General features: G+C 42.3%; 2 protein-coding genes across 5 annotated transcripts in view; one reads left to right on the top strand and one right to left on the bottom strand.

The window, feature by feature from the left end:
* The window catches only part of GCH1 (GTP cyclohydrolase 1), a 140,131-nt gene extending 126,065 nt beyond the window's left edge, over positions 1-14,066 (bottom strand). For 2 of the 4 annotated variants that reach the window (XM_019725737.3, XM_074327457.2), the window contains exon 1: positions 13,480-14,066. In XM_019725737.3, coding sequence (XP_019581296.3) covers positions 13,480-13,819 — 340 coding nt within the window. In that variant the 5' untranslated portion in view covers positions 13,820-14,066. The remainder of the gene's footprint in view (positions 1-13,479) is intronic. The other 2 variants (XM_074327459.2, XM_019725738.3) reach the window with 2 other exon arrangements.
* LOC148758689 (uncharacterized) lies at positions 13,898-23,042 on the top strand. The gene is made up of 4 exons (XM_088797015.1): positions 13,898-13,907; positions 13,987-14,323; positions 14,747-14,799; positions 20,760-23,042. Exons 1-4 carry the CDS (start codon positions 13,898-13,900, stop codon positions 20,867-20,869), a joined length of 510 nt encoding a protein of 169 aa, XP_088653141.1. The 3' UTR covers positions 20,870-23,042.
* Positions 23,043-23,305: the final 263 nt, after the last annotated feature.

Consider the following 23,305-nt stretch of genomic DNA (forward strand, 5'->3'; position numbering starts at 1 on the left):
ATGTATTGATGGATAAAACCGAAGGCTACCAATCACACACATTATTAACACTCAAAGTTATCCAAGCCAAAGAACTCTCATTCTGGTCTCAGTTTACTACTCTGAAAATTTGTGGTAAACCAAAATTAGCATTTTAGAAGGCAATCTAAGGAAGAAAACAGAGTGTGTTCAAGGAGTCATCAAAAAAAAAAAAAGAAAAAGAAAGAAAGAAAAAAGATGCACACTTGCCAAATTTAGTTTTTTAATTGGATAATTTTGTATAGCTTTCACAATCCAGCTGTTAAACTGAAAACAGAATTTACAAAACAGATGGTGGTGCCAAGGTCTGTTCTAAAGAAAGAACACACCAATCTGATAAACTACCCATTTGCTTCAAAAGTCTTTAATGGGCTCAGCCCTTATCAACCTACCTTCACTTATACCATGAGATTTCATATAGACTGATGTTATGGAACCATCTGTAATACTATCCAATGAGTAAGTACCAACAGGGTTTGCAAGCCACCATCATTAGTGACAAATGATAAGGGAGAAAGGATCATCTTTCCAAATAGTGACTCCCAGATATAGCCAATCCCAGGGCACTTTGGCAAATACAGCTTCCCAAGTCACCCTGAGCAAGTCTGGTTCACTGGTGTGGGGGTGAACTGAGGACTATGGCTTTAAAAAACCCACGTGATGCTGATGACCAGTCAGGCTGGGAGCATAGGTTCTCGAGGGTGGGAGAGGATGCGGATTGACAATGGACTACTGGCCCTAATTTGCTGCTTAGGAAGGCCAGACATTGAGCAATATAATTTCTCACCATAAACCCTCACGGCAGTCACCAAGTCAGGTGACAATTGCTGTGGAACATTGTGAGGTCTGCACACCAGCTGAAAAGGGAGGCTTAGAACAGAGACTGGTGGGGTAGGTGACAAGAGGGGGAGACAAGGGAAAGAAACTGGAGCCAACTTTATCTAGAGCAGGTAGCAGAAAGGACCCACCTGGTCCTGGGAAAAGAAAAGGAAGGAGGACCTTGCATAAGAAAGTTGTCCCCATATCCTAGAAAAATATCAGCCACTTAAGAAACCAGTTGGGCTCTATGGCCAGCTCACTAGAAGTCAGTTTCAAGAGTAACTTGATCAAGTTTGCATTGGTGGTCCTATACTAGTTTCTGAGCTGGACACAAATATATCAAACTGTGACCTCAAGAAACTTAACATCTGAGGAAATGAGAGGCCTACGCGTAAAAATATTTGGAGAATGACTAGAAACTAAACTACAAAAGCAATCGTTTACGTAAAAAAAAACGTATGGGCTGAGAGAAACAACACGGCTATACTGACGATAAAGATTTGACTCAGGCCTTAAGGATGGATAGGAAAGGAGGAGAGGGTTTTCTAGAGTGGATAAGGAAGAGAGATACTATATGAGATGAAATACTGAAGTGGGAAACAACAAAAGGGCAAGTGGATTGCCTGAGTGGGTCTATGTATTGGGCAGAAAACACTTTCTCTTCTATTTTAGAGCACTTTTCAAATTAAATGTTACCTTTAGTTCATGACCTCAAGCCCTACCACACTCTGCATTAGTCAAAACAGTTTTCATCCCCATTTTACAGATGAGGAAAGTGATGCTCTATTTGGAAACATTGTCTGCTGAGTATGAGAGCTGGATTTTGACCTGTAGTTTGACTTCCAGATGAGAACCCTGATCACCAGCCACCAGAAGTCTGAACATGACCTACCAGAAGAATGGATTAAAGGGCTCGGAGAGGCCAGAGGGCAGACACCCAAATCAGGAGTTGCTGCAGGTCACAGTCAACCATGAGGGGACAAGACCGACCTAAAGTAAATGACGGCAAAGGAAACAAAGAAAGCAAGTCTGATTTTTTAAAAGAAAAGTAAAATTAGTTATAAACATGGGGGTTAATTGAGGAGATGGTCAAGCTAACTGCTACCCAGGAGAGAAGATAGAAAGAGTGGCCTGACAGCCAGAGGCTGCTGGAGCCCAGAGCTGGTGGATACCGTTCGCAAAATACTATTTTATCAACTATTCCCTTGGTTTATACGAGGGAAACATCAGTAATTTAATGCTACTTTGACCTTTACTTTTGGAAATCAAACTGAAACAGTTTCAGGGGGAAAAAGAATCCCATTAAACCTTCAAACTAATAATAATAAAAAAAGGCCTTTAAAAAAAAAAAAAGGAACTTCTCTATAGAAGTTTATCCTAGGAGACCAGTAAAGAATCACTTTTCAAACCAACTAGAGTCTTTAAATTTTCAAGACCAAACATTTTGTGTCTCCGGGTTGTGGTACTGCATGAAGAAAACAGCATTTCTGCTATAAATGTTTCCCCTGAATTTAATCAAGTCTTTAGACCTAACTTCCAATTTCCAGGAATATGAGAGGGATAGAGAAACAAGTTAAATGGAAACGAGAAGAAAATCAGACAACTCCCAAAGGTGAATTATCTTAAAGGACAACCAACAATCTCTGCTAAATCAGTGTCATATGGGGTGCTGGGGATGGTGGGAGCAAAAGGTAGCAGAAACTCTTCTAGATTAAAACCTAGCAATCAAATGCAAATGCATGGATCTTGAGTGGGTCCTGGTTTGAACAAATCATGAGTAAAAGATATTTGGGACAACTGGGGAAGTTTGAATATAGATTAGGTATTAAATATAAAAGAATTGAACATTTTACTAAGCATAGCATAAGTGTCTAAGAAGAAAAAACTTTCTAGGGTGACATTTCACCTCTAAATACACATCTCTGATTTGCTCTCAGTAAAAGAATAAACCATGCCAAAATGGAAAAATGTTAATTTTGAATCTATGTAGTAAGTATATAGCTGTCCATTATATAATTTTGTCAATTTTTGTATTTGAAATGTTAAATAAAAAGTAAAAGTGAAATAAAATGTCATGATCCTCACAATGTTAGTTTTCTTGGTATTACTGTTCTACCAACTAATCCAACAACTCCTCTTCTAGATGATGTGAAGCCTTCTCAAAACCTCAAGTGCTAGGATGACTAGCAACTGCTTACCCTAGTCGCCGCCTACAATACTCCTGAGGGAAAAGTCTTTAAATAAGCCTTTGTCTCATCTAAGGGGCTATAGGTTAGAAGACCACAGACCCTAAACGACATACAGATGAAGAACCTTTTCAAAAATCTGCGTCATAAGGAAAACAAGAGACCTGTTACCATGGAAACTATCTGAGCCGGCTTGAATGTTTCAAAGGAAAGCAGTGCCTCTGTCAAGGAAAGAAGTCTGAGTTCTTTCCTTGCTAGGACCTCACTGGTCAGCTGCTAAAAGTCAACAGCATGGACGATGAGACAGTCCTGACGTGCCCATAGTGCAGAGACCTCAGCGGGAGACTCCGACTCCTAGTTCCACTCCCTCCCACTGCAGGCCAGAGCCATAAAAGTCTTGCAGTGACTTGTCTAGGGTCTTACCAGTTAGTGGGGATGCTGTGACTGGTTCACACCAGTTCTTCCCATTATACCAGAATGAGTCCTTGTTGGCACACTAAAATCGTTTAAAAAACACCAAGTGGACCTAGGATTTTATCACTGAACAAAATTTCTAACACACTAAGTATGAAGCTGAAAGACTTGTGTCAGCCTCTTGTAAACTGCTGCACTTGTAAAGGACTCCACCCTCAAAATGCTCAGTGTATTGTGGTGGAGGGGGGAATAGAAACAGATGGATATTATCATGAAAGGAAAAAACAGCAGGGATAAGCATGGCCTCCCTTGAGGCAAATCCTGAAGGCACCACCAGCTGGAGGCTGTCAGCTAACCACTCCTTGGAGCTGAAAGGCAAATTGTTTCTGAGAGGCAATCAGAGTGCCACACCTCCAGGGTTGCCTGTACTCGAACAGAAATACTTGTATTTTGAAGGGGTGGTCAGTTAGAGAGGTGTGAGCTACAGCAGCTCACCCTCAATCTGAAGTTCTGCAAACTCCTCCTTGAGTTCACAGCCTCTCAGTTGAACTCTAACACCTTCATCACCCAGCACCTTCATCACCGCTCATGAACATCTTACTACAAGTGCATAAACTATAAAATAGGTAGCATTGTATTTAAGCGATGTGAGGGAGAAATGCCTCGTGTGGGGTGTTTGGCTGTGGCCTCTGTTGAATTGGGCCTGGATTCCTACTTAGAACAAATTAAAACTAATACATGTACATAAAACATGTCATGCCTCACAGCAAGAACCATGTACTCTTGGCAAAGCACTTCACTGAAATAGCACTGGGACCAACCGAACCTCAACAATATTCAACCCCGAACTCAGCAACGGCCAACTTCCTCACCTAAACCTGGCCGCTTGTTCACAGAAGTCTAGATAGGCCATAGCTGTAGATAAAGCGGGTTCAGGGGATCCCTCAAGGTTAGTGTCATGCAGGGAGTCCTGCGGGGTCTCAGCTCCCGCTCCCCACATAAGAACGCAGGACATGGTGAGGCCAAAAAGGAACACCCACGGAGCCATAAGTAGGGGAGTCATAGCACTATATTCTCGCTGGCATCATCCACCTCTCTGCAACCTGCTCTTGCTAGCTCAGCCACCATCTTCTTACTAGTCCCCATTTTCTGCTAGCATAGCCACGACAGTTATATTAGTTGCCAATGGTTCACTAGTTACAGCTGATGGCCAACTAGCCACAGCTGATGGCCATCCAATCACAGTTAGTGGCCATTTACTACCTGAGCCAGCACCTTCCCATGTGAGGCCGAGAGCCTGGAAACTGCACTCATGGCTCTGTCCCCACACTCCACCCCTACAGGCTCTCGCCTCACAATGTACGCGACAAGCGGCTTCGGTGAGGGCCCCTGTGCGAGGAGCCTGGAGGTGTATACAATATCCTGGACACAGCCAGGCTCTCTGGGCACAGGGTTCCTCAGTCCTTCTGGGCACAGCCAGACTTCCTGGGCTTCTTAAGGTACCACCAGTCTTCCCGGGTACAGCCACGGCCTCTCAGGGCACTGCCACTCTCTCTGGGCACAGCCAGACTTCCTGGACTCAGCCAGGGCTCTCAGGGCACTGCCACTCTCTCTGGGCACAGCCACACTTCCTGGACTCAGCCAGGGCTCTCAGGGCACTGCCACTCTCTCTGGGCACAGCCAGACTTCCTGGGTACGGCCAGGGCCCTCACATATTCTCCACAGTGGCCAGTCGAGACACAAAAGCAAACATCTGCCAGTTCCACTACATGGTGGTATGTTCCCAAGCAAACAGTCAAATGGTCCATTAAATTAGGGATGGAAGGCAATTCCCCATAGTCCATAGTCATTCGCCAGGGCTGTGCGTTAGCCTCACAATATGTGCCCTCTCTGCAGGGCGAGCGCTCCAAGTCCTCCCCAAACTGGGGGTGAGGGCCTCAGCAAGCACTTGCCAGCCCACAGGGCCACAACGACCTTCGCTTTCTCCAGCCTAGGCTGGTTGGGGAACCATCCACGTTTTCCCACCCCTCCACGGGGGTCCAGTTCTCTGGCAGCGGCTCCTCCTGGTCTTCGTGAGACTGAGTGTTCATACGCACAAACTGCTCCACCGCCCTTGGGAGAGCTTTGGCTGGCACCGTACCCTGCTCACGAAACTGAGCTTTTATACATATAAACTGCTCCAGTACATTCCGGAGAGTTTCGGCCCGACAACACACCCTGCTCACTGCACCATTTGTCATGCAGGGCGGCCTGCGGGGTCTCTGCTCCCGCTCCCCACATAAGAACGCAGGATATGGTGAGGCCAAAAAAGAACACCCACGGAGCCATAAGTAGGGGAGTCATACTACTATATTGTCACTGGCAGCATCCTCCTCTTGCAATCTGCGCTTGTTAGCCCCCATCTTCTTGCTAGCCCCCATTTTTCTGCTAGCGTAGCCACGGCAGTTATATTAGTGGCCAATGGCTCACTGGTTACAGCTGACGGCCAAGTAGCCACAGCTGATGGCCATCCAATCACAGTTGATGGTCATTTACTACCTGAGCCAGCACCTTTCTATGTGAGGCCTAGAGCCTGGAAACTGCACTCCTGGCTCTATCCCCAGTTAGCAACCAAAACCAAAAAAGACAGTCAAGAAAAATTAGAGGAAGAGAGCAGAACAAGCCTCATGTACGACTTTTGTCTCAGTCTCCAGCTCCAGTATGGGAATGAGACAGAGTGGTTTTTCAAGACACACTATTCACCAAAGTAAAATACCACACTGCCCCTCCTGAGGAGATGGGGATGGAAGATTAGAAAAAAATGCTGGCAAGATCCTCGAACACAACATTTCACAGCCATGGTGAGGAAAGACAAGAGAAAAATCAAGTTTTCAGAAGGAAGAGACCTATTCGATTTTAGTAAAATCACATTGGCACTAATGCGCTGGAGCAGGACAAGCTAGGAGGCAAGGCAGCCGGTTGCGAAGTTATTGTACTTCAGGTAAGAAATGACTAAGAGTCAGAACAAGAGAAGATAAGACAGTCCAAAGAAACTTGGAAGTACAAGTATCAGGATTTAGAGCAAGAGTAACCAAGGGAACAATGAAAAAGGAGAATCTCAGATAAAAACAAAGGACCAGATTATAACAGCTAGATCAACTAGCAGTGTGTGTTCAAGTCAAGTTCCCTAGAAAGGCTGAATGGCCAGATGGACTTTAAAATATCAAAGGAAGGAGCCAGCCCTAATGCCTCCCATACTGATCTTTAAAGTTTAAAATAAACCTTATTGCTTTGAAAGCTTCGTTTAATTTTAACTCTATGGTACAGTCAACTATGACTATTAGTGTATTCTTTTTATTCTACAAAACTTAGACCATAATCTTCTCTAAACTAACATGGACTATTTCTGCTAAAAAAAAAAAAAGAAAAAGAAAAGAAAAGGAAAGAAAAGAATTTCCTTCTGACTTCAGCTCAAAAGCTACCTTCTCCATAGTCACTCATGGTTTCAAGTCTCTCTGCCAGAAGCACCTGCCCTCCTCTGACCAGGATCTTCCCTTTGACACCTAAGGCTTTCATTCACCAGCACCTAGTATGTTGCTGCCTTGATACACACACAGAGAAACTCACTTGATCCTGACAGTCAGGAAAAAATACCTCAAAAATTTTTAGTTTTCTATAATTTGTCAAATTTAGATTTCTATAATTTGTGAAATTATAGAAAACCCTAAAGTCCTACAATCTGACTTCTGACCACATTAAACTGTTAAAACTACTAACATCACCTTCAAATCAAATCTCAGTACCATTGCTAACACATACAAAATGTCTATAGCACTTCATATATGCTGGGCATTTCTCTTAGCACTTTATGTGTACGAACTCATTTAATCCTCATACTAACTCTATAAGATGGGTGAGTACTATTAATAGCCCCATTTTATAGATGAAGCAATTGAGGCACAGCTGTTAACAGGATGTGAAGCCAGACATTCTAGCTCAAGACAATACTATGTCTCATGACCTCTTCGTTTTGTGCCTTGTTCCTTTTGAAACCGTTTTCTGCCAACAGTTACACTCTTGGATGTCCTGCCTCTGATACCACCCTTCTGAGCTATCTCTGCTGCTGCTTCTCTCACTTTTCTCACTATCTCAATGCAGACATCTCCTAAAGCTTAGGCCACTCATCTCCTCCTCTTATGCGTTGGAGGCGCTCAGGCACTCTTCTAGCTTCAACTGCCAGCCTTATACTGATAATTCACAACTGTAAATCTCTAGCCTTAAACCATCATGCCATCTCTCGGCCTGTTTAAGTCACTCTCTTTTCCTGTGCACAAATGCAAATTCTAACTACCCTTATCTCAAAATCTGTCTAGTTTCTTGTAGTGCATAACAAAACACTCCAGAATTTAGAGGTGTACAACTAATTTATTATGTCCCTGGATTCTGTAGGTCAGGAATTTAGACATGGTACAAACAATGTCTGGGGCCTCAATGGGGATGACCAGTTAGCTGAAGGCTGGAATCACCTAGAAGAGTCTTTACTCACATGTCTAGTGCTTGATTCAAGTTAACTATTGGGACCTCAGCTAGAGCCATCAGCCAGAATACCCACATGCGGCAGAGCTCCCTCACGTGGCATGGCAGCCTCGGAGTAACTGGACTTTTTACATGGTGGCTCAGGACTCCACAGTGTCCCACATTCTTAAAGCACTTTCCAATTAATCCAATCCCACAATTCTTCCTCGCCACAAGGAAAGAATATATTAAGCATCAGGTGCTTTTTACAAAGCTTCTTATTTCTTATAAGAGCCAAGGTAAAACGGGTATTACCACCCTTGACAAAAAGGGAAAGATGACAATTAAGTATAGAGACAGGCCGGTAATTATACAGATAAATGACATGGTCACATTCAAACTCAGGTTCTTTCTATATGCAATAAAGATCACAATGAACATCAAGTTTGCAAATATACATATTACTATTTTTCTCTAATTTCAGGGTAAAAGTTTTCAGTAGCCAGATTTTTTTCTTGCTGGCTAGCCACTAGGAAGAGTTGTGTTTGTTTTACTCCTTGATTTAAGACAACTGTGTCACAATATGTTTAACTTATCTATTTGAAAATATATGCATATACTTCAAAAATAAACAAAACTGAAAATACGGTGGAAGGTCTTGCTTCCACTCTTGTCTGCCATCTACCCCGTTCATATCCCTAATTAATATGTAACCACTTATGCATCCTCCAGTTCTTCAAGCCAATATAAACATTTTTGTCCCCAACTCCTCATCTTTTTCCTACAAAATATGTACAACTCTTCTGTGTCATTATTCACGCTAAGGGACTACACATTTAGGTTGCTTCCTTTCAAGGCTGCAGTAACTAACCTTGAACGTATATCATTTCATGTATTCAAGTATCTACCTAAGATAAATTCCCAGCACAAGGATTTTCAAGTAGGAAATACACATTTGTATTTGATCGATGTTGCCAAATTATCCTCCATAAGGACAGTTACGCTCTAAAAAATAGTACTTGGTTTCCCTATAACTTCAATAACAGTATCAAATTCCTGCATCATATCAAATAATGCAGTATCAAGTTTCTAGACTTTTGTCAATCTAACAAGGAAAAAATGTAGCTTGGGGTGGTATGTGTGCATTTCTTGAGGGTGAGGTTAAGCAAGCATCTTTCCATGTGTCTCAGAGCCATTTGTATTTTTTTTTCCTGTGAACTGTTTACCTGTCTTGCCAAGTTTTCAACTGTGTTTTTGGCCTTTCTCTCTAGCATCTCTTTTTATATTAGTGTGATCATCCTGTTGTCTACAATAAGAGGTGTTTGTATTTCTTCCGCTTGTCATTTGACTTCATTTGTGTTGGTATCTGAGATGTGAAAATTCTTAGTTTTTATATAGTGAAAGTTATAATTATTTTTTTATGGCTTCTAGATTGAGTTGTTATTAGGTAGATCTAAACTGCAGAATTAAAGAAATGTATTAAGGACATTAACAACTTTACATATTTTAAGCTTTATTTTAAATACTTTAAAACTAAACCAATAATTACAAAGAAAACCCAGAGTTCCCGTATACTTTCTTTACAGAAGAACTCCAATTAATAAATTCAGAAGAAATTAAAGAACCAAGCATCATTATTTTGCAGCTTCTAATAGACCCTGGATCTAGGCAATCACCAATGGCTACTAAAACCAGTAGGTAAAAGGCTGGTTAAAATGAAATGGGATAGCAATAGATTCAGATGAGCTGGTGCAAGGGCCACCCTACGATGCTAGATTCAAAGGATAGCCAGTTCCTGGGAGAGGTGACAGTGTCTCTTCCAACCCTCCCTCCCAGCCCTGAAGCTACAGCCCAATGGTGGACAGTAACCAGGAAAGTTGTATACATCCAGGATAAGGCACACAGTGGAAAGTAAGAGAAAGATGCACCAGGCACTTTTGAAGAGAAGCTACAGGGAAGGGGGAACTGACAAATTCCCCAGAACACCAGAAGTTAGTTTTCAATCTATTCAGGAAGAACTGAAAAAAAATAATAATAATTTGGAAAATGTAAAATACCAATTTTTTTTTTTTATATTTTACAACACTTATGTCAATACTATTAACCAAGAACTAATATACAAAGATGTAAAGTATCTTGTTTACAATCATAGAAAAGTGATAGAGTCAAAGAAGTTTGTTTCTGTTCAAAAGAATCTAGTCATTGACATATGCTGTCTTCTAAAGAAATAAAAACTAGAGATTGTGCAGGATCGTTCTCTCTATTACTGTTCTATATTTTCTACAGATTTAAAGTATCCTTCCTTCTCTCTCCCACCCAGGTTGGTGCCAGGCCTGGACCACCACCATCTCAGGTTCAGTCCTTTAAGTTCAGCACCATCCTTGTCATCCTCTTCTCTCCTGTCTTCTCTTTAACGATGTACCTCTAAGAAATTGATAGTAACTCCTCAAGTGTGATCCTCTAGATAGAGGCTTTCAAACTTTTCACCACAACCCACAGTAAGAAACACATTCTACATCTGGGCCAGTACACACCAGAAAAAGCCATACCTACAAAACCTACAGACATTCCTCCAAACATTTACCCTTACTGTATGTGATAGATGGATCTTCTTCATTCTACTCCACCTTTTTTTATGCTGGTGACCCAACTATTAGGTCACAATGCACAGTCTGAAAAGACTTAGCTAAGATACACTGACACGAGGTGTGATCAAACAACACGGTGACTATTTACATTAAAAAAAATTTTATTACAGTAAAAGACACATTGCCATTAATCCCCCTCAATATAGTGATGTGTGACACGGAGCGTTGTCATGATGGAGGATGATTTACGGCACACTTTAAAAGACACCTTCTCTCAATCTTAGCTCACCGGACTGACTGCACCAAACAAGGTGAAACTTGTCACACACTGTTACTAAGGTTCGACACGCCACTTCCTGTATTGAAGATCCCTGCCTTCCCGTTGGATGGCACTCGGCAGCAGCACTGTATTTTGTGATCACAGTGGAAAGGCGCCGTGTCACACATCACTTCTGGTATGGCAATTTCTGTCAAATAAAAACAGTACGGTGTGTCCTCATCAACCTTATGCACCAGATTTGGTACTGTGGAAACTTCTGGCTCTTCCCCAAAGTGAAAATGATTCAGGACATCGAGGCAACCATGACAGAGCAACTAAAGACACTGACGAAAGAAGACTTCTAGAACTGCTTCAGAATGATGGGATAAGTGTGTTCGAAGCAAGAGGGAGTATTTTGAGGGGGATTAATGGCAATGTGTCTTTTACTGTAATAATTTTTTTTATTTAAACACTCCCCATATTTGTTGACCACACCTGGTACATCTTTCTAAGTAGCAACGTAAGGAAGTGGCTTTTCAGGCTGGCTTGGTTCAAACAGCTCTACCAGGAAGCTGTCAACCTCTCTGCCTCGGTTCTTTGTTATGCGGATAAAAGAACAGTATTACCTCAAAATGAAGCATTAACCAAGATGATCCACACAAAGCACTTAGGAGCCTAAAAAGTATTCTATTAATGGCTGTTAATAATTATTAAATGATCCGTGGACTTTTTTATTGTGATAAATATACATAAAATTCATCATTTTAACCATTTTAAAGTATACAACTCAGTGGTATTGAGTACATACATTCACAATGTTGTGCAACAATCATCACTCTCTAGTCCCAAAACCCCAAAAGGAAACCCAGTACCCATTCCAGCTTCCTCCCCAGGCCCTGGCAACCTCTAATCTGCTTTGTGTCTCTAGGTCCACAGACTTTTTAAATAATAAAGTAACATTCGACTAGAGAAGTTTTCTAAGGTAGAATGAAGTATTCTTTGGAGTCCTTAGTCCTCACAAGAAACTTCTGCTAACCATTTCTGAAGTAAACCCTTAAGGGAATTCTGTGACCTGTCTTGGGGGTCAGAAATCTGTCTCTCCTGTGAATTCTGTTAGGGCAAGATTCCCAAAGCCTGACCAGTGTGGCAAGGAGACCACTTTCAGGGTCCACAAGAGGCAGAATAAGCAAGCCTCATCTATGAAGCTGTTTCTTCATTACCTCATGGAACATCACCAAATGACTGAATATTTACCAAATGAGTGTTTATTTTTCTCTCTTTGCATTTTGAAATTCTGCTTTTGAAGCTCTCAACTTTTATCATCAAGGCATTAAAAAAATGAACATGGACACAATTCTTGGCTTTGGGGTGTAGTATCATTTCCTTTTTGGGCCCACCCCTCTCACACTGATTTCCCACCCTTCCGTTGGGGTGTGGATGACTGGGCAAAAATAACTTTGTTCTTCCCAGAACATATTCAGGAGTCACCAGATACTTGACCAGGGAAATAACAGAGGCAGGGATATTACCTTGAAAAGCAGCACTGATATTCTTTGACAAATTGTTAAGGCAGAAGGCATCTTAGGCCAAAGAAATAAATGTCACCACGAAGCACAGAAGGTGTGAACTGGAGCACATCCTTGGTCTCAGCTGCAGAAGCCAGAAGCTTTTCTTTGTTTTGTTTTGTTTTGTTATGTTTGTTTTAAACTGAAGACCAACACCACTCACCCAGCTAGGAGGCATCAAAGTCCTCATTTTCCTCCTCTCCACCTACCCACCCTGCTTCCCCTGAGTCCTGGGTGAAAGGCAGGCCCTGGGTGATAGCACTGGGCCAATCCAACTTATTTGGAGTGTGTGTGCGCGGGGGAGGGGACAGGGAGGAAGGCGGGTGATGGAGGGACTGGACTCCAGGTTCCAGAGTCCAGCGAACATCCCTGACTCCCAGAGAGGCACTTTATTACTTTTGGGGTTTTCGAGTTGGGGAGAGAAGAGAGCGAAGGCTTTAAGCAGCACATTCACCCAAGAAACCTCATGCCTCAAATTCTGGGGAACCCCGTGCCCAGAACTGGACCAAATTCTGGAAAAGTCCTGAGCTAGAGTGAATTTGATGTGGACAGAAGTGAATTACAACTTTCTGAGACCAGGGTGCCCTGGTAAGTCAGAGAGAGTGCAGGTCCCGGAGCCTGCGGTGAGGGATCAGCCGAGCGCTCCCAGAACACGAAGCCAAGGCTTCACCACAGACCTATCACAAATGCAACCGCAAGAAAAGGGATGACCTAGAAAGCTGTCACTTCCACAAGTGCCCAGGTAATGCTTATCGTGGGTCCAGCACGTGTTTCAAGCATCCTGCCCTGGGCAGCCCAGTGACCGCGGTCTCGCCAACCCGAGGCTGGAAGGGCTGAGTGCATGCACCAAGCAGGGAGGACCCTGAGAGGGCGGCCGCAGCGGGTCCCCAGGTGCAGAGGCCACTGCCTCTCGGGGGGGCCGGAAATGCGTTCCACGCAGGTTCTCGCCTTGGCTGGCAGGGGGCCCGGCCGAGGGCGGGGTTCGGAAGATGATGGCACTCCGCTCCCTCTGCCAAGAGTGAGGCAACTCCGGAAAGTTCCCGGAGTCTGCGCGCGCTTTCCGCAACCACTTTCCCGGCGTCCCGCACGCGGGAGCAACCCGCACCCGCGCCCACGCGACCAGCTGGCGCACTGACCTGAGATGGTCTCCTGGTAGCCCTTAGTGAAGAACTGCATGGCCGTGGCCGCCCTCCAGGGCGTCTTGAGCAGCCCCTGCCGCTGGGGGTTCTCGCCCAGCGAGCGCAGGATGGACGAGTAGGCGGCCGCCAGGTTAGGGAGGTTCAGCTCGTTATCCTCCTCGCTGCGGGGCCGCTCGCCCTTCCAGCCGTCCATCGCCTGGGCTCTCTTGGTCTCCGGCCGCGGCGGCTTCTCGGCGGGTCGGCTCGGCCCTGGCCGCGGCGGCTCTCCCTCAATGCACCCATTGCTACACCTGGGGTCCCGCGGCTTCGCCGGCTCTCGCACGGGGCCCTGCTCCATTTTCCCGCCGCTGCCGCTCGGGAGGAACCCAGGGACGCTTCAGAGGCTGCGACTAAAGTTCGCCGGCTGCCGCGGGCAATGGGCTGTGGTCGGAGTCACCTAAGGAAGGTAGGCGATCGGCCGGTGACACTGACAGGGACAGCTCTGGGCTCTTTTTTATGGGCTAGCTGCTCGGCCGGCGCCGCGGGGCGCTCTCATTGGTGGGTGCCGACTCGCGTCACGGCTCTCGCCCCGCCCCCGCCCCGCCCCCAGCCCTCCGCGGGGCTCCCGGGAGCCGCGATGCTGCCGAAGGGGTTCGCGGCTGCGCTCCGCGGGGCGCAATTGGAAAAGGCCCCGAGTCACAGGCGGTGCAGCCGGCGGGGGCGCGAGCTCTTCCGGCGCCAGCCGGGAGGAGCGGGTCGGACTCCTCGGTTGTTGCGGGATGAACGGAATCCGAACGGTGACAGGTGGAACCTCGGCGTGGGGAGGCACGGTCTGGGCGCCTGGTCAGCCCTCTCCTCTTAGGTAAAGACAACGCTGCATCGGAAGTGCTCTGGTCCCTTCTCCCTGTGAACAAATCAGCAAAAAGGTGGCCTCGCGGGGGCAAGAGACTGGGTTAAGCTGTCAGTAAGAAAACCAATTCTTACGCTTTTAGGGCAAGAGAATAGTATGACTTGAAACTCTTGCATTCGTTACCGTAAAATACGGGCAGCGCGCCTGCCACCTAGGAGAACCCTCTGGCAGCTGTCAGGGACAGTGTTACACCAAGTGGCACTTATGTGAGCCCCTATATCTAGGAAGATGGCATTTGTGGTGGCCAGAACTTTGACCCTGGAGAAATTGATTTGCAAACGAAGCTAAACTCCTTTCTCCTGATGTTGATACAAATTGTGAAACGTTATGGAGCAACTGGACTCTTAACCAATGACATTTGCTTTGATTTTTAAGATTTAAAAAATGGACTTTTTCCTCACTTGAGGGATTATTTCATAATGCCAAAGGTGAGTTTTAAAACATGTATCGAATTATCTTATGATTTGCTCCAGAGAGTTCCTAATGCTGATTTTCTGACATATTAACAAGTATTAAAAGACTTAGGATCAGACATACCAGGAGGGAAGCCCCTGAAATTATTCTATGCTAATACAGTAGCTCAGTCATTATAATTAATAATTCGTATTTATTGGATGTCTGTTTCAGGCATAGCCCTGTTCTAAACATTAAGGAAAGAAATGTGGAAACTGGCCTCCTAGGCACCGTTAGTCTAAAATAGAAGAAATATTCATGATTATGGGTTTCTAAAAGATAGTTATTTAATTTCTATATGCATTAACTATCAAATTACATAAATCAAGAAATATGGACATCCTCTAGAAAGCCTCTTTGTCACTCTCCTAATATTTATTGTTATTGGCAAAGTCCTGCAACGTTGTTTTCCTTTAACTGCACTGCCCGCTGTCCACTGTTTCAAGCATCGTTGGAGACAACATTAAAGGATGGCCTTATGTTTAACAAATGAAAAACAAAGATACCAAGTGAGGCACTTTAAAAACAGAGGGATGGAGATGCTGTCAATAATTTTTTTTTTAGTGGCAATATTCTTTTGCCTTCTTTTAAAAACATTTGTAAACATGATTACATCCCCCAAAGACAATTCCTAATGAGACTTTTACAATAAAAATTAACATTTTCTTATAAACACTGCCACTGAGGCATCAGCACATTTGTTGCCAATTATCAATACAAAATCTCTGGACTTGTTCTAGAACATATTTACTTGTAAAATGGAGGCAATGCTCTTTTAACTCAAAGGTAATATAAGGAAGCTTAAAATTGCCAACGTTATTTAAACAGGTTAGCAGTGAAATGTAGGTAATTGGCAGGGGATGGTTATAAATGGAAACAAGAGAAAAAGGAGGAAAAAACTAAAAGAGGAGGGATATGTTCCACAGAATTTATTAGCATAAAATGGTTCAACAGAGCTCTCATGCCAGTAATTGTGACAGCATCTATGTTTCTAACCCAGTACATAACCCATTTTCATCTTGGATCCAACCTGGGAGTTGCTTTCTACCAAGAAGTCAAAGAATTTTTTCCTTAATTCTCCCATTTCTAAACTAGTAGCAGAACAGACAGGTGAGGGAGATACACATCAAAGATTGAATATTGCAGGGCTACAGAGATATAGAGTCACTTATAAAAGGTAACAGGTCAATGAACATTAGGTATTTGACAATGGTAATTGGAAAAAAGCACATTTCTTTAAGTGTGCTTGAGGAACGTTGTATATTTGGAATTCAAACTTGGGAGGAGATTCTGGATCGAGGTGGAAAGTTACACAAGGAAAGTATCCTTATCCCACTCTTAACTTCCAGAAGCAGGACTGTGGAGTCGACGGAATCCTGAATGTCTCACTAAATTCCCCAAATATAGGGAGAAGCAAACTGCATGGAAGCCCTTACCTTTCTTTTCTTCTGACTGAGAAGGAATGTAACAGATTTTGGAGATAATATGAACACTGAGCTGACCCTCTGACACGGAAGGAAGGGCTCCAGGGCTCCACACTGAGTTAAGGAAACTATCCAAAGTTACCTCACAAGGGAAGAACAGACATGCCACATGTATCCACATGTCCCTGGTAGAGGATCTTTAGTGCCATCTCAGAGTAATGAGCAGACGCTAATAAGAGGGACGCTAATGGAGAGTACACTCTTCCACAGCTGAACGCTGTCCCAACCTTCATAATCCCTAACAGAAGAAGGGATATAACACAAACTCCTCAAGCCACAAACTGTAGCAGAGTCAGGAAAACAAATGGGCTTCTGCTATAATGGGAAACAAAGAAGTCAGGCATGGACAGGAGGCCGAGAAACAGCCAAGCCAGCCTGGCAACTGTGCAAACATACTACAGCCAAACAAAACGAAACTAAACAAAGGGGGAAATAATACAGCATGTAGAAGACATAAAGACAAAGGATGCAATTGAGAAGAAAACAAAGTTCATGAAAGAGGAGAAAATGCCTCACAAATGCTTTACGCTGCCGAACAACTTAATAAAAACATGAATTCAGTAAGATAAAAACCAAGATAATAAAATTGCAAAAGCAGTTGCAGATCTAAGGAAATAAATCGAGGACCCTCACTATAATGGAATTAATTAGAAAGAACCATGTACAAAATAGACACTGTTGAAAATTTAATTATTGACATGAAAAAAGGCAAGAGAATGAATAAAAGAGGGAGATGAAAGCTATTAGAGAAGACAAAATGACCTAGCATAGGAATGATAAGGGCTCCTGTGGTAGAGAAGGAAGCAAATGAGAGGATGTAGCCAAAGATATAAGCGTATTTCTCTACCAGAAATAAGCCCTTATATTTATGTTCAATTGATTTTCAACAAAGGTGCCAAGACAATTCAATGGGATAAAGAAAAGTCTGTTCAGCAAATGAGACTAGGACAACTGGATACCTACAAACAAAAGAAAGAAGTTGGATCTCTATCTCACACCACATACAAAAATTAACTCAAAATAGATCAAAGATCTAAATGTAAGAGCAAAATTATTAACCTCAGAAGAAAACATAGGCATAAATCTTCATGACCTTGGATTAGGCAATTAGATTTCTTATAAATAACACCAAACTGGAAGCAACAAAAGAAAAAAGGAAAAAAATTAGACTTCACCAAAATCAAAACCTGTTCTTCTTCATAGCACACTATCAAGAAGGGAAAAGATAGCTCATAGAATGGGAGAAAATATTTGCAAATCATATCTGATATGGGATTAGTATCTAGAATATATAAAGAACTCTTACAACTAAATAATTTAAAAACAAAACAATAACCTAATTTTAGAATGGGCAAAGGATTTGAATAGACCTTTCCCCAAAGAAATATACACATAGCCAATAAGCACATGAAAAGATGCTCAACATCATTAGCTGTCAGGGAAATGCAAATCAGGGTGTGAGTGAATACTACCTCACACCCACTAGATGGCTATATTCAAAAAGATTGATAATAACACGTGTTTCTGAGGCTGTGAAGAAATTGCAATCCTCATACACTGCTGGTAGGAATATAAAATCATGCAGCTGCTTTAGAAAACAGTCCGGCAGTTCTTTAAAGGTTTAAACATAGAGTTAAATATATGATGCAGCAATTCCACAGCAGGTGTAAATCCAAGAGTAATGAAAACATATGTCCAAACCAAGTAGACGGGATTTAAAGTTGCATGTAATTGTTCAAATGCTTTCGCTGTGAACTGATTCTCTCTAGGATTCATCCATTCCTGAGTCGGGTGTATGTTTAGGGGACCCTTTTCAGTCTATAACCTACAATGTGCAAATATATTTGTAGTTTTAGAGATAAACAAAAATTAAATTTGTAATCTTCTCTAGCAGAATTAATACATTTCAGAGAGGAGTTCTGTTGCCATGGAGAATTGACCCCATGATGCCATGAAGATCAGGTGTCATTCATTCATTCAACAAATATTTAGTGAACATCTACTATGTGCCAGGTTCTGTGGGAAGCACAGGGAATACAACAGTGAACAAAAGAAACAAAAACTGCCTGCCCTCAGGATGCTAAAATTCATTCATTCAACAAGTTATTTGATGTTGCTACCTCTAGGGCATATGTGCTTTTTATCCCCATTGATTTTAGAAAAATTCTAAAGATTTATTGCCACTTAAAAAGCAAAACTATGTAAGCTCACAAATTAAAAAAAATAAGGGCCATGTCATGTGGTAGTTAAGAAACAACCTATCCCCAACACTATTGCATTGTTTTGTACACCTAAAACTAACACAAAAAGAAAAAAAAAGAAACAACCTGGGGTGTCACACTCTCTGGGTTCATGCTCTGGCCCATTAATTAATTGGTGACCATGGGCAAGTTTCCTAACTTCTTTAAGCCTCAGTTTCCTCATCTGTGAAATAAGAATTATAATAATAGAATTATTTGTTCAGCTGGTGAGTAGTCTCATGGGCTTGCTGTGAGGGCTTGAGATAATCTATGTAGAGAGGTTTAGCAAATAGACACATAAAATTTATCTATTAGCTGTTAATAATAGCAAAAGTGTTTATAATACAAAAAAATAGTAATAGAAAGATCACTTAGAAAAAAACGAACATTTTAATGCTGGTTTACCTAAGGGAACCTAAGTACAGACCAGAGAAACTTAAAGTGTTATCTCTTATCATTAACTGAAAATTAATCTGAAGTTGAAATAAAACATTTCTGAAATTATAATGTAAGTCAATAAAGATATGATTTGTTACAAGTTTTTCAGTACAGACGGTCCCCAACTTACAATGGTTCGACTTAACAATTTTCAACTTAATGATGGTGCAAAGCAACCATACTTCAGTAGAAACCATACTTTAAATTTTGAATTTTGATGTAGTGATATGTAGTACGATATTCTCTCACGATGCTATGCCTGGGCAGGGAGCCGCAGCTCCCAGTCAGCCATGCAATGGCGACCAATGCTCTACAGTGTCCTGTGTTGTCAGCGTGTTTTGGATATTGTGTTCTGAGCAAGTTTAAGGGAGGCTAGGCTAAGCTATGAAGTTCAGTAGGTTAGGTGTATTAAATGCATTTCTGACTCATGATATTTCCAGCTCACGATGGGTTTATCGACATGTAACCCCATCCTAAGTTGAGGAGCATCTGTAATGGGTTGTGTTAAGTGAGGTTGAACTGCGATGTAAACACTGTGAGTTTGGTGTTTTTTGGGTGTTTTTTTTTAATGCACTGTGTGCAACCCCTGATTTTGGAAGTACAGAATTATATCTCAGGTGATGCATTCTGCTGAACAACATTTCCTATTAAATGCCCACACTTTTGAGTTCTCAACCAGGCTATTGGGCTATTGGGAAATAGCCCAATTCAATAAGCAAGGCTATCAAACTGGGATAACTATCAAACACTGGGATGGCACTTTGTCAGCTGAGACAAAGGTTATCTGGACACTGACCAACGTATGTCTGCAAAGAGAGCCATTTCCAGCACAGTCATGTCTGACCAGGCTGTTCACCCGATCCGCACATTTCCGCCGCTCAGCCCTTCTCCCTGGTCTCCTCTCCAATTAGTGAGGTAGTTGTTTCTGGAGGAAGTCTACTTTATCCTGAGTACTATAGAGGATTTGTTTTCTAGTCAGCAGATGCTTTCAAGTGATAATTTAACTGTCAATGAAAAATAAATAAAAGGTGTTGCAAATTCTGTAAGATCTTAGCACTTCATGGAGGCTCTGTTGTGATTTGAATGTATCTCCTTCTCAGTTGCCTGGGGAACTGCATTTTAATGTCACCCATCAAGCAGTTCTTTCCTGAATGTAATTGTAGTTTTTCTGATGCCATGGTTAAAGCTGTTCAAATGTTTGGCTTCTGGCAAATATCTCCTAACATCATGCATGACAGTGATGGATTCTGAAATAATTTTAATACATTTTAAAATCCCACTAACTTGTTAAATAATCAGAGAAAGAATCCTATATAAATGGAAAAGTATCTTTCTTACCAGAAAAAGTGTCTAGGAAGATGCATGTGTATCTGTAATGACCCGATGTTTCAAGACCATGGTTGGTCCTTTGCAGGATAACGCCTTAGAAGCCAGACAAGACCTCTCATCAGACAGGTGCCATAAAGCTAGATGAAGCCTTGTACGGGATGGACCATTGGTCTCTGGCAATTACTGCTAGATGCCTACCCAATATTCTTCCTCCCCTTCTTGTTTTACTGAACGAGCTCCAATTTACTTCAGAGAGGCAATGTGCCTGGACTAGGCTAAAACATATTTTCCAAGCTCCCTACGGCTACAATGTTCATGGCACATAATTCTAGCTAATGAGTTATCAAGCACTGGGTGGCACTTCTGGGAAAGACCTTTAAAAGAGTGCAGATAGGTGCTCATCTGATAGGTGCCTTATGCCCTTCACCTTCTTTCTCTTGCCAGGAGTGCGAGAAGGCCATGCTAGAAGTCAGTCAGCCATCTCGTGCCCAGGAGACCACAAGCACATGCTCAGGATGACTGAACAGAAAGATAAGAAGATCCTCAATCCCTGATGACACAGCAAAGCCTCCAATCCAGCCCTGGACCACCTCCCTCCAGGCTTCCCATTACTTGAGAAAAATGAAACAACTTAATTGAGCTACTAGTGTTTGAGTCCCTGTCATTAGAAGCCAAACACAATTGCTAACTAATACACAATTTGCCACCTGTAAGTGGAAAGCCACAAGTAAAATGGGAAACTAAGTGTTTGGACAGAAGGCTTTAAAGGTCCATCAGTTGGAGGCTGGGAAGCTAGTGGCCCCCGGTTTGGCAAGGCAGGGCATTTGCTCACACTGTTCTTTGCTGTACCTTAGTCATTACTGTGATGGCAGAGTAGGAAGAGAGATGGCTCCTGGGTTGTTGATATTATCGTCAAGTCATTCTAGAACAGCTCTGCCCCCCTAAGACTTCTTACTGGGTTAGAATTATCCTTCATATTTTCTTTGCCTTTTGCATTATAGAATACATTGTATTTAAGGCATATAGATGAGAGGAATAATTCCAAGTATCTTGCTTGGTGGCTGGCATATAGAAGTTATTTAATAAGAACTTGTTACATAACTATATGGGAAAATCTTAGCCTCTCTCACTTCAGAATGTAGATAAGCACCCTGCTTTTGTTGGTTTTATTATTACTTATCTGCCAATTATTATGCCTTGCTCCAAGAAAGTAAACACTTTACAGATTGATTAAATAATTAGGTTGAACTTTCTGATAGCTAGCCCTACACAAAACCGTAAGACAATCATGATAACAAAGGGTTATGATTGTAATGGTTCTGTAGGTAGAAAATTATTATAATACTTTGTAGGTGCAGAGAGCACGGGTAGACTAGGCAACTTGTTCAAGATCACACAATTAGATCTAGTGAGTGGCAGTGCCAGGACTAATCCAGGTGTTGTCGCTCTTACTTTAATGTTGCTTTGACGTATTTTTCTTCACGTTCCTTCATCATCCTCACTCCGACCTTTGGGACCTTCTGTGATAGGTGCCCTTGCCTGATGAATTTGGGTGTTTAAGTCTTTGTCATGCTGTGTATTTCTTCTTTCTACCTGTGAGGAGGTGATTCTTGGGTTCAGGCCTCATGGTCCCATGGAAGCAGGCTCTCTATAGGAATGATTAGATTTGATGCTTTTTAAAATAACGAAATTGTAAATTTTTATTAGAACAGTGAGTCATGAGCATTTGCTGATTGCTATATTGACTACTATGGCAGAGAAGTCTAGATGTTCTTGCATCCATTTGTCCGATGGTGGGAGATAAGGATTGTTATTTCCATTTTACAGAGGAAGAAACTGGTTTTAATTTCAGAATGTCAAGAATTTGTTCAGCTAGTGAGTAGCCCTAAAGTCTCAGCTAGATCAACCCAGCATCTAGCTGCCAAGGAAAAAAGGAAAGTCCAGTTATTAGCAATTTCTCTTTTGAAATGTAGCACCTACCTCAGAAGGAAAAGAACGGAGGAGCGCCCTTCTGACCTCTGGTTGGTTCTGGAAGACCCAGAATTGACAACCAGGAGCCCAGAGGCTGACCTTGACCCTGTCTTTCACACACTATTTGTCTACTACCTGTCACCTTGCCTTAAGACCCCAGCATCAAGCCAAATTCCAGTGGGATTTCCATGCTGTCAGTGTCCACCAGCACTTTTGTTCATAGTAATGTGTATGTGGCAGGTCTCTGCCTCATCTCACCTTTCACAACTGCCCTGCTCTGACTTTACAAAAGGAAGTATGTGTCTCCGGTATCCATGTTTTTCTATAACTGCCCCAGGCAACCCACAAAGGGGCGAATCAGCATGCTGGCATCTATGTGGAGAGAATAAGTAACTCTAATGACCTTTGCAAGTTAAGTTGCTCTCATTTGTTTTCATCAAAACTGAAGAAACATCTAATCATGTTGTCAGTTAATAGATCACTTAAGATAATTTGTAATAGATCATTATGTAATTTTTCATGTATAACGTGGAGGCAAGGTAAATAATCTCGAGTTGTTAAAACAAAACTCTTGCTCTTCCCATCTATTCACTGCTTATGTCTCTCAAATGAAAAATGGGAATAGAATTCTGAATCTTGTCCCCATCTAGCAATAAGTGACATTCATCCACAGCTACATGAACTAATGAGGAGGGTGGGGGACGAACACTCTCATTAAGAAATCAATTTCCAATAAAATTGTACTGTTAATACTTACCAAATTTTGTGACATTTATTTTGTTTTGATACATTATATAATGGAAAGATAACTCAGCCCAGAATAATTGAAAAACATTTAGGGCCTTATAATCAGAGGAAATATTTTTATAATTTAAATTTATACACAAGAGCTTTTTCCAAAGAAAGAGTGCCACACCTTGACAAATAGGGGGTTGAAGTCAGGCTACATTTGATTTAGAAATGTGCCTTTCCTCCAGGACTGTGGAATAAAATTCAGACCCCTTTAACCCCTCTGCAAC

This window comes from Rhinolophus sinicus, chromosome 3, assembly GCF_057876585.1.
Source record: "Rhinolophus sinicus isolate RSI-liver-muscle chromosome 3, RSI-T2T, whole genome shotgun sequence".
Lineage (NCBI taxonomy): Eukaryota > Metazoa > Chordata > Mammalia > Chiroptera > Rhinolophidae > Rhinolophus > Rhinolophus sinicus.

Bases quoted from the DNA above. Each gene is read 5' to 3' on its own strand.
- LOC148758689 (XM_088797015.1), top strand. The intron at 14,324-14,746 runs GTAAAGACAACG...TTGATTTTTAAG, and splicing joins GGTCAGCCCTCTCCTCTTAG to ATTTAAAAAATGGACTTTTT. The intron at 14,800-20,759 runs GTGAGTTTTAAA...TTCTCTTGCCAG, and splicing joins ATTATTTCATAATGCCAAAG to GAGTGCGAGAAGGCCATGCT.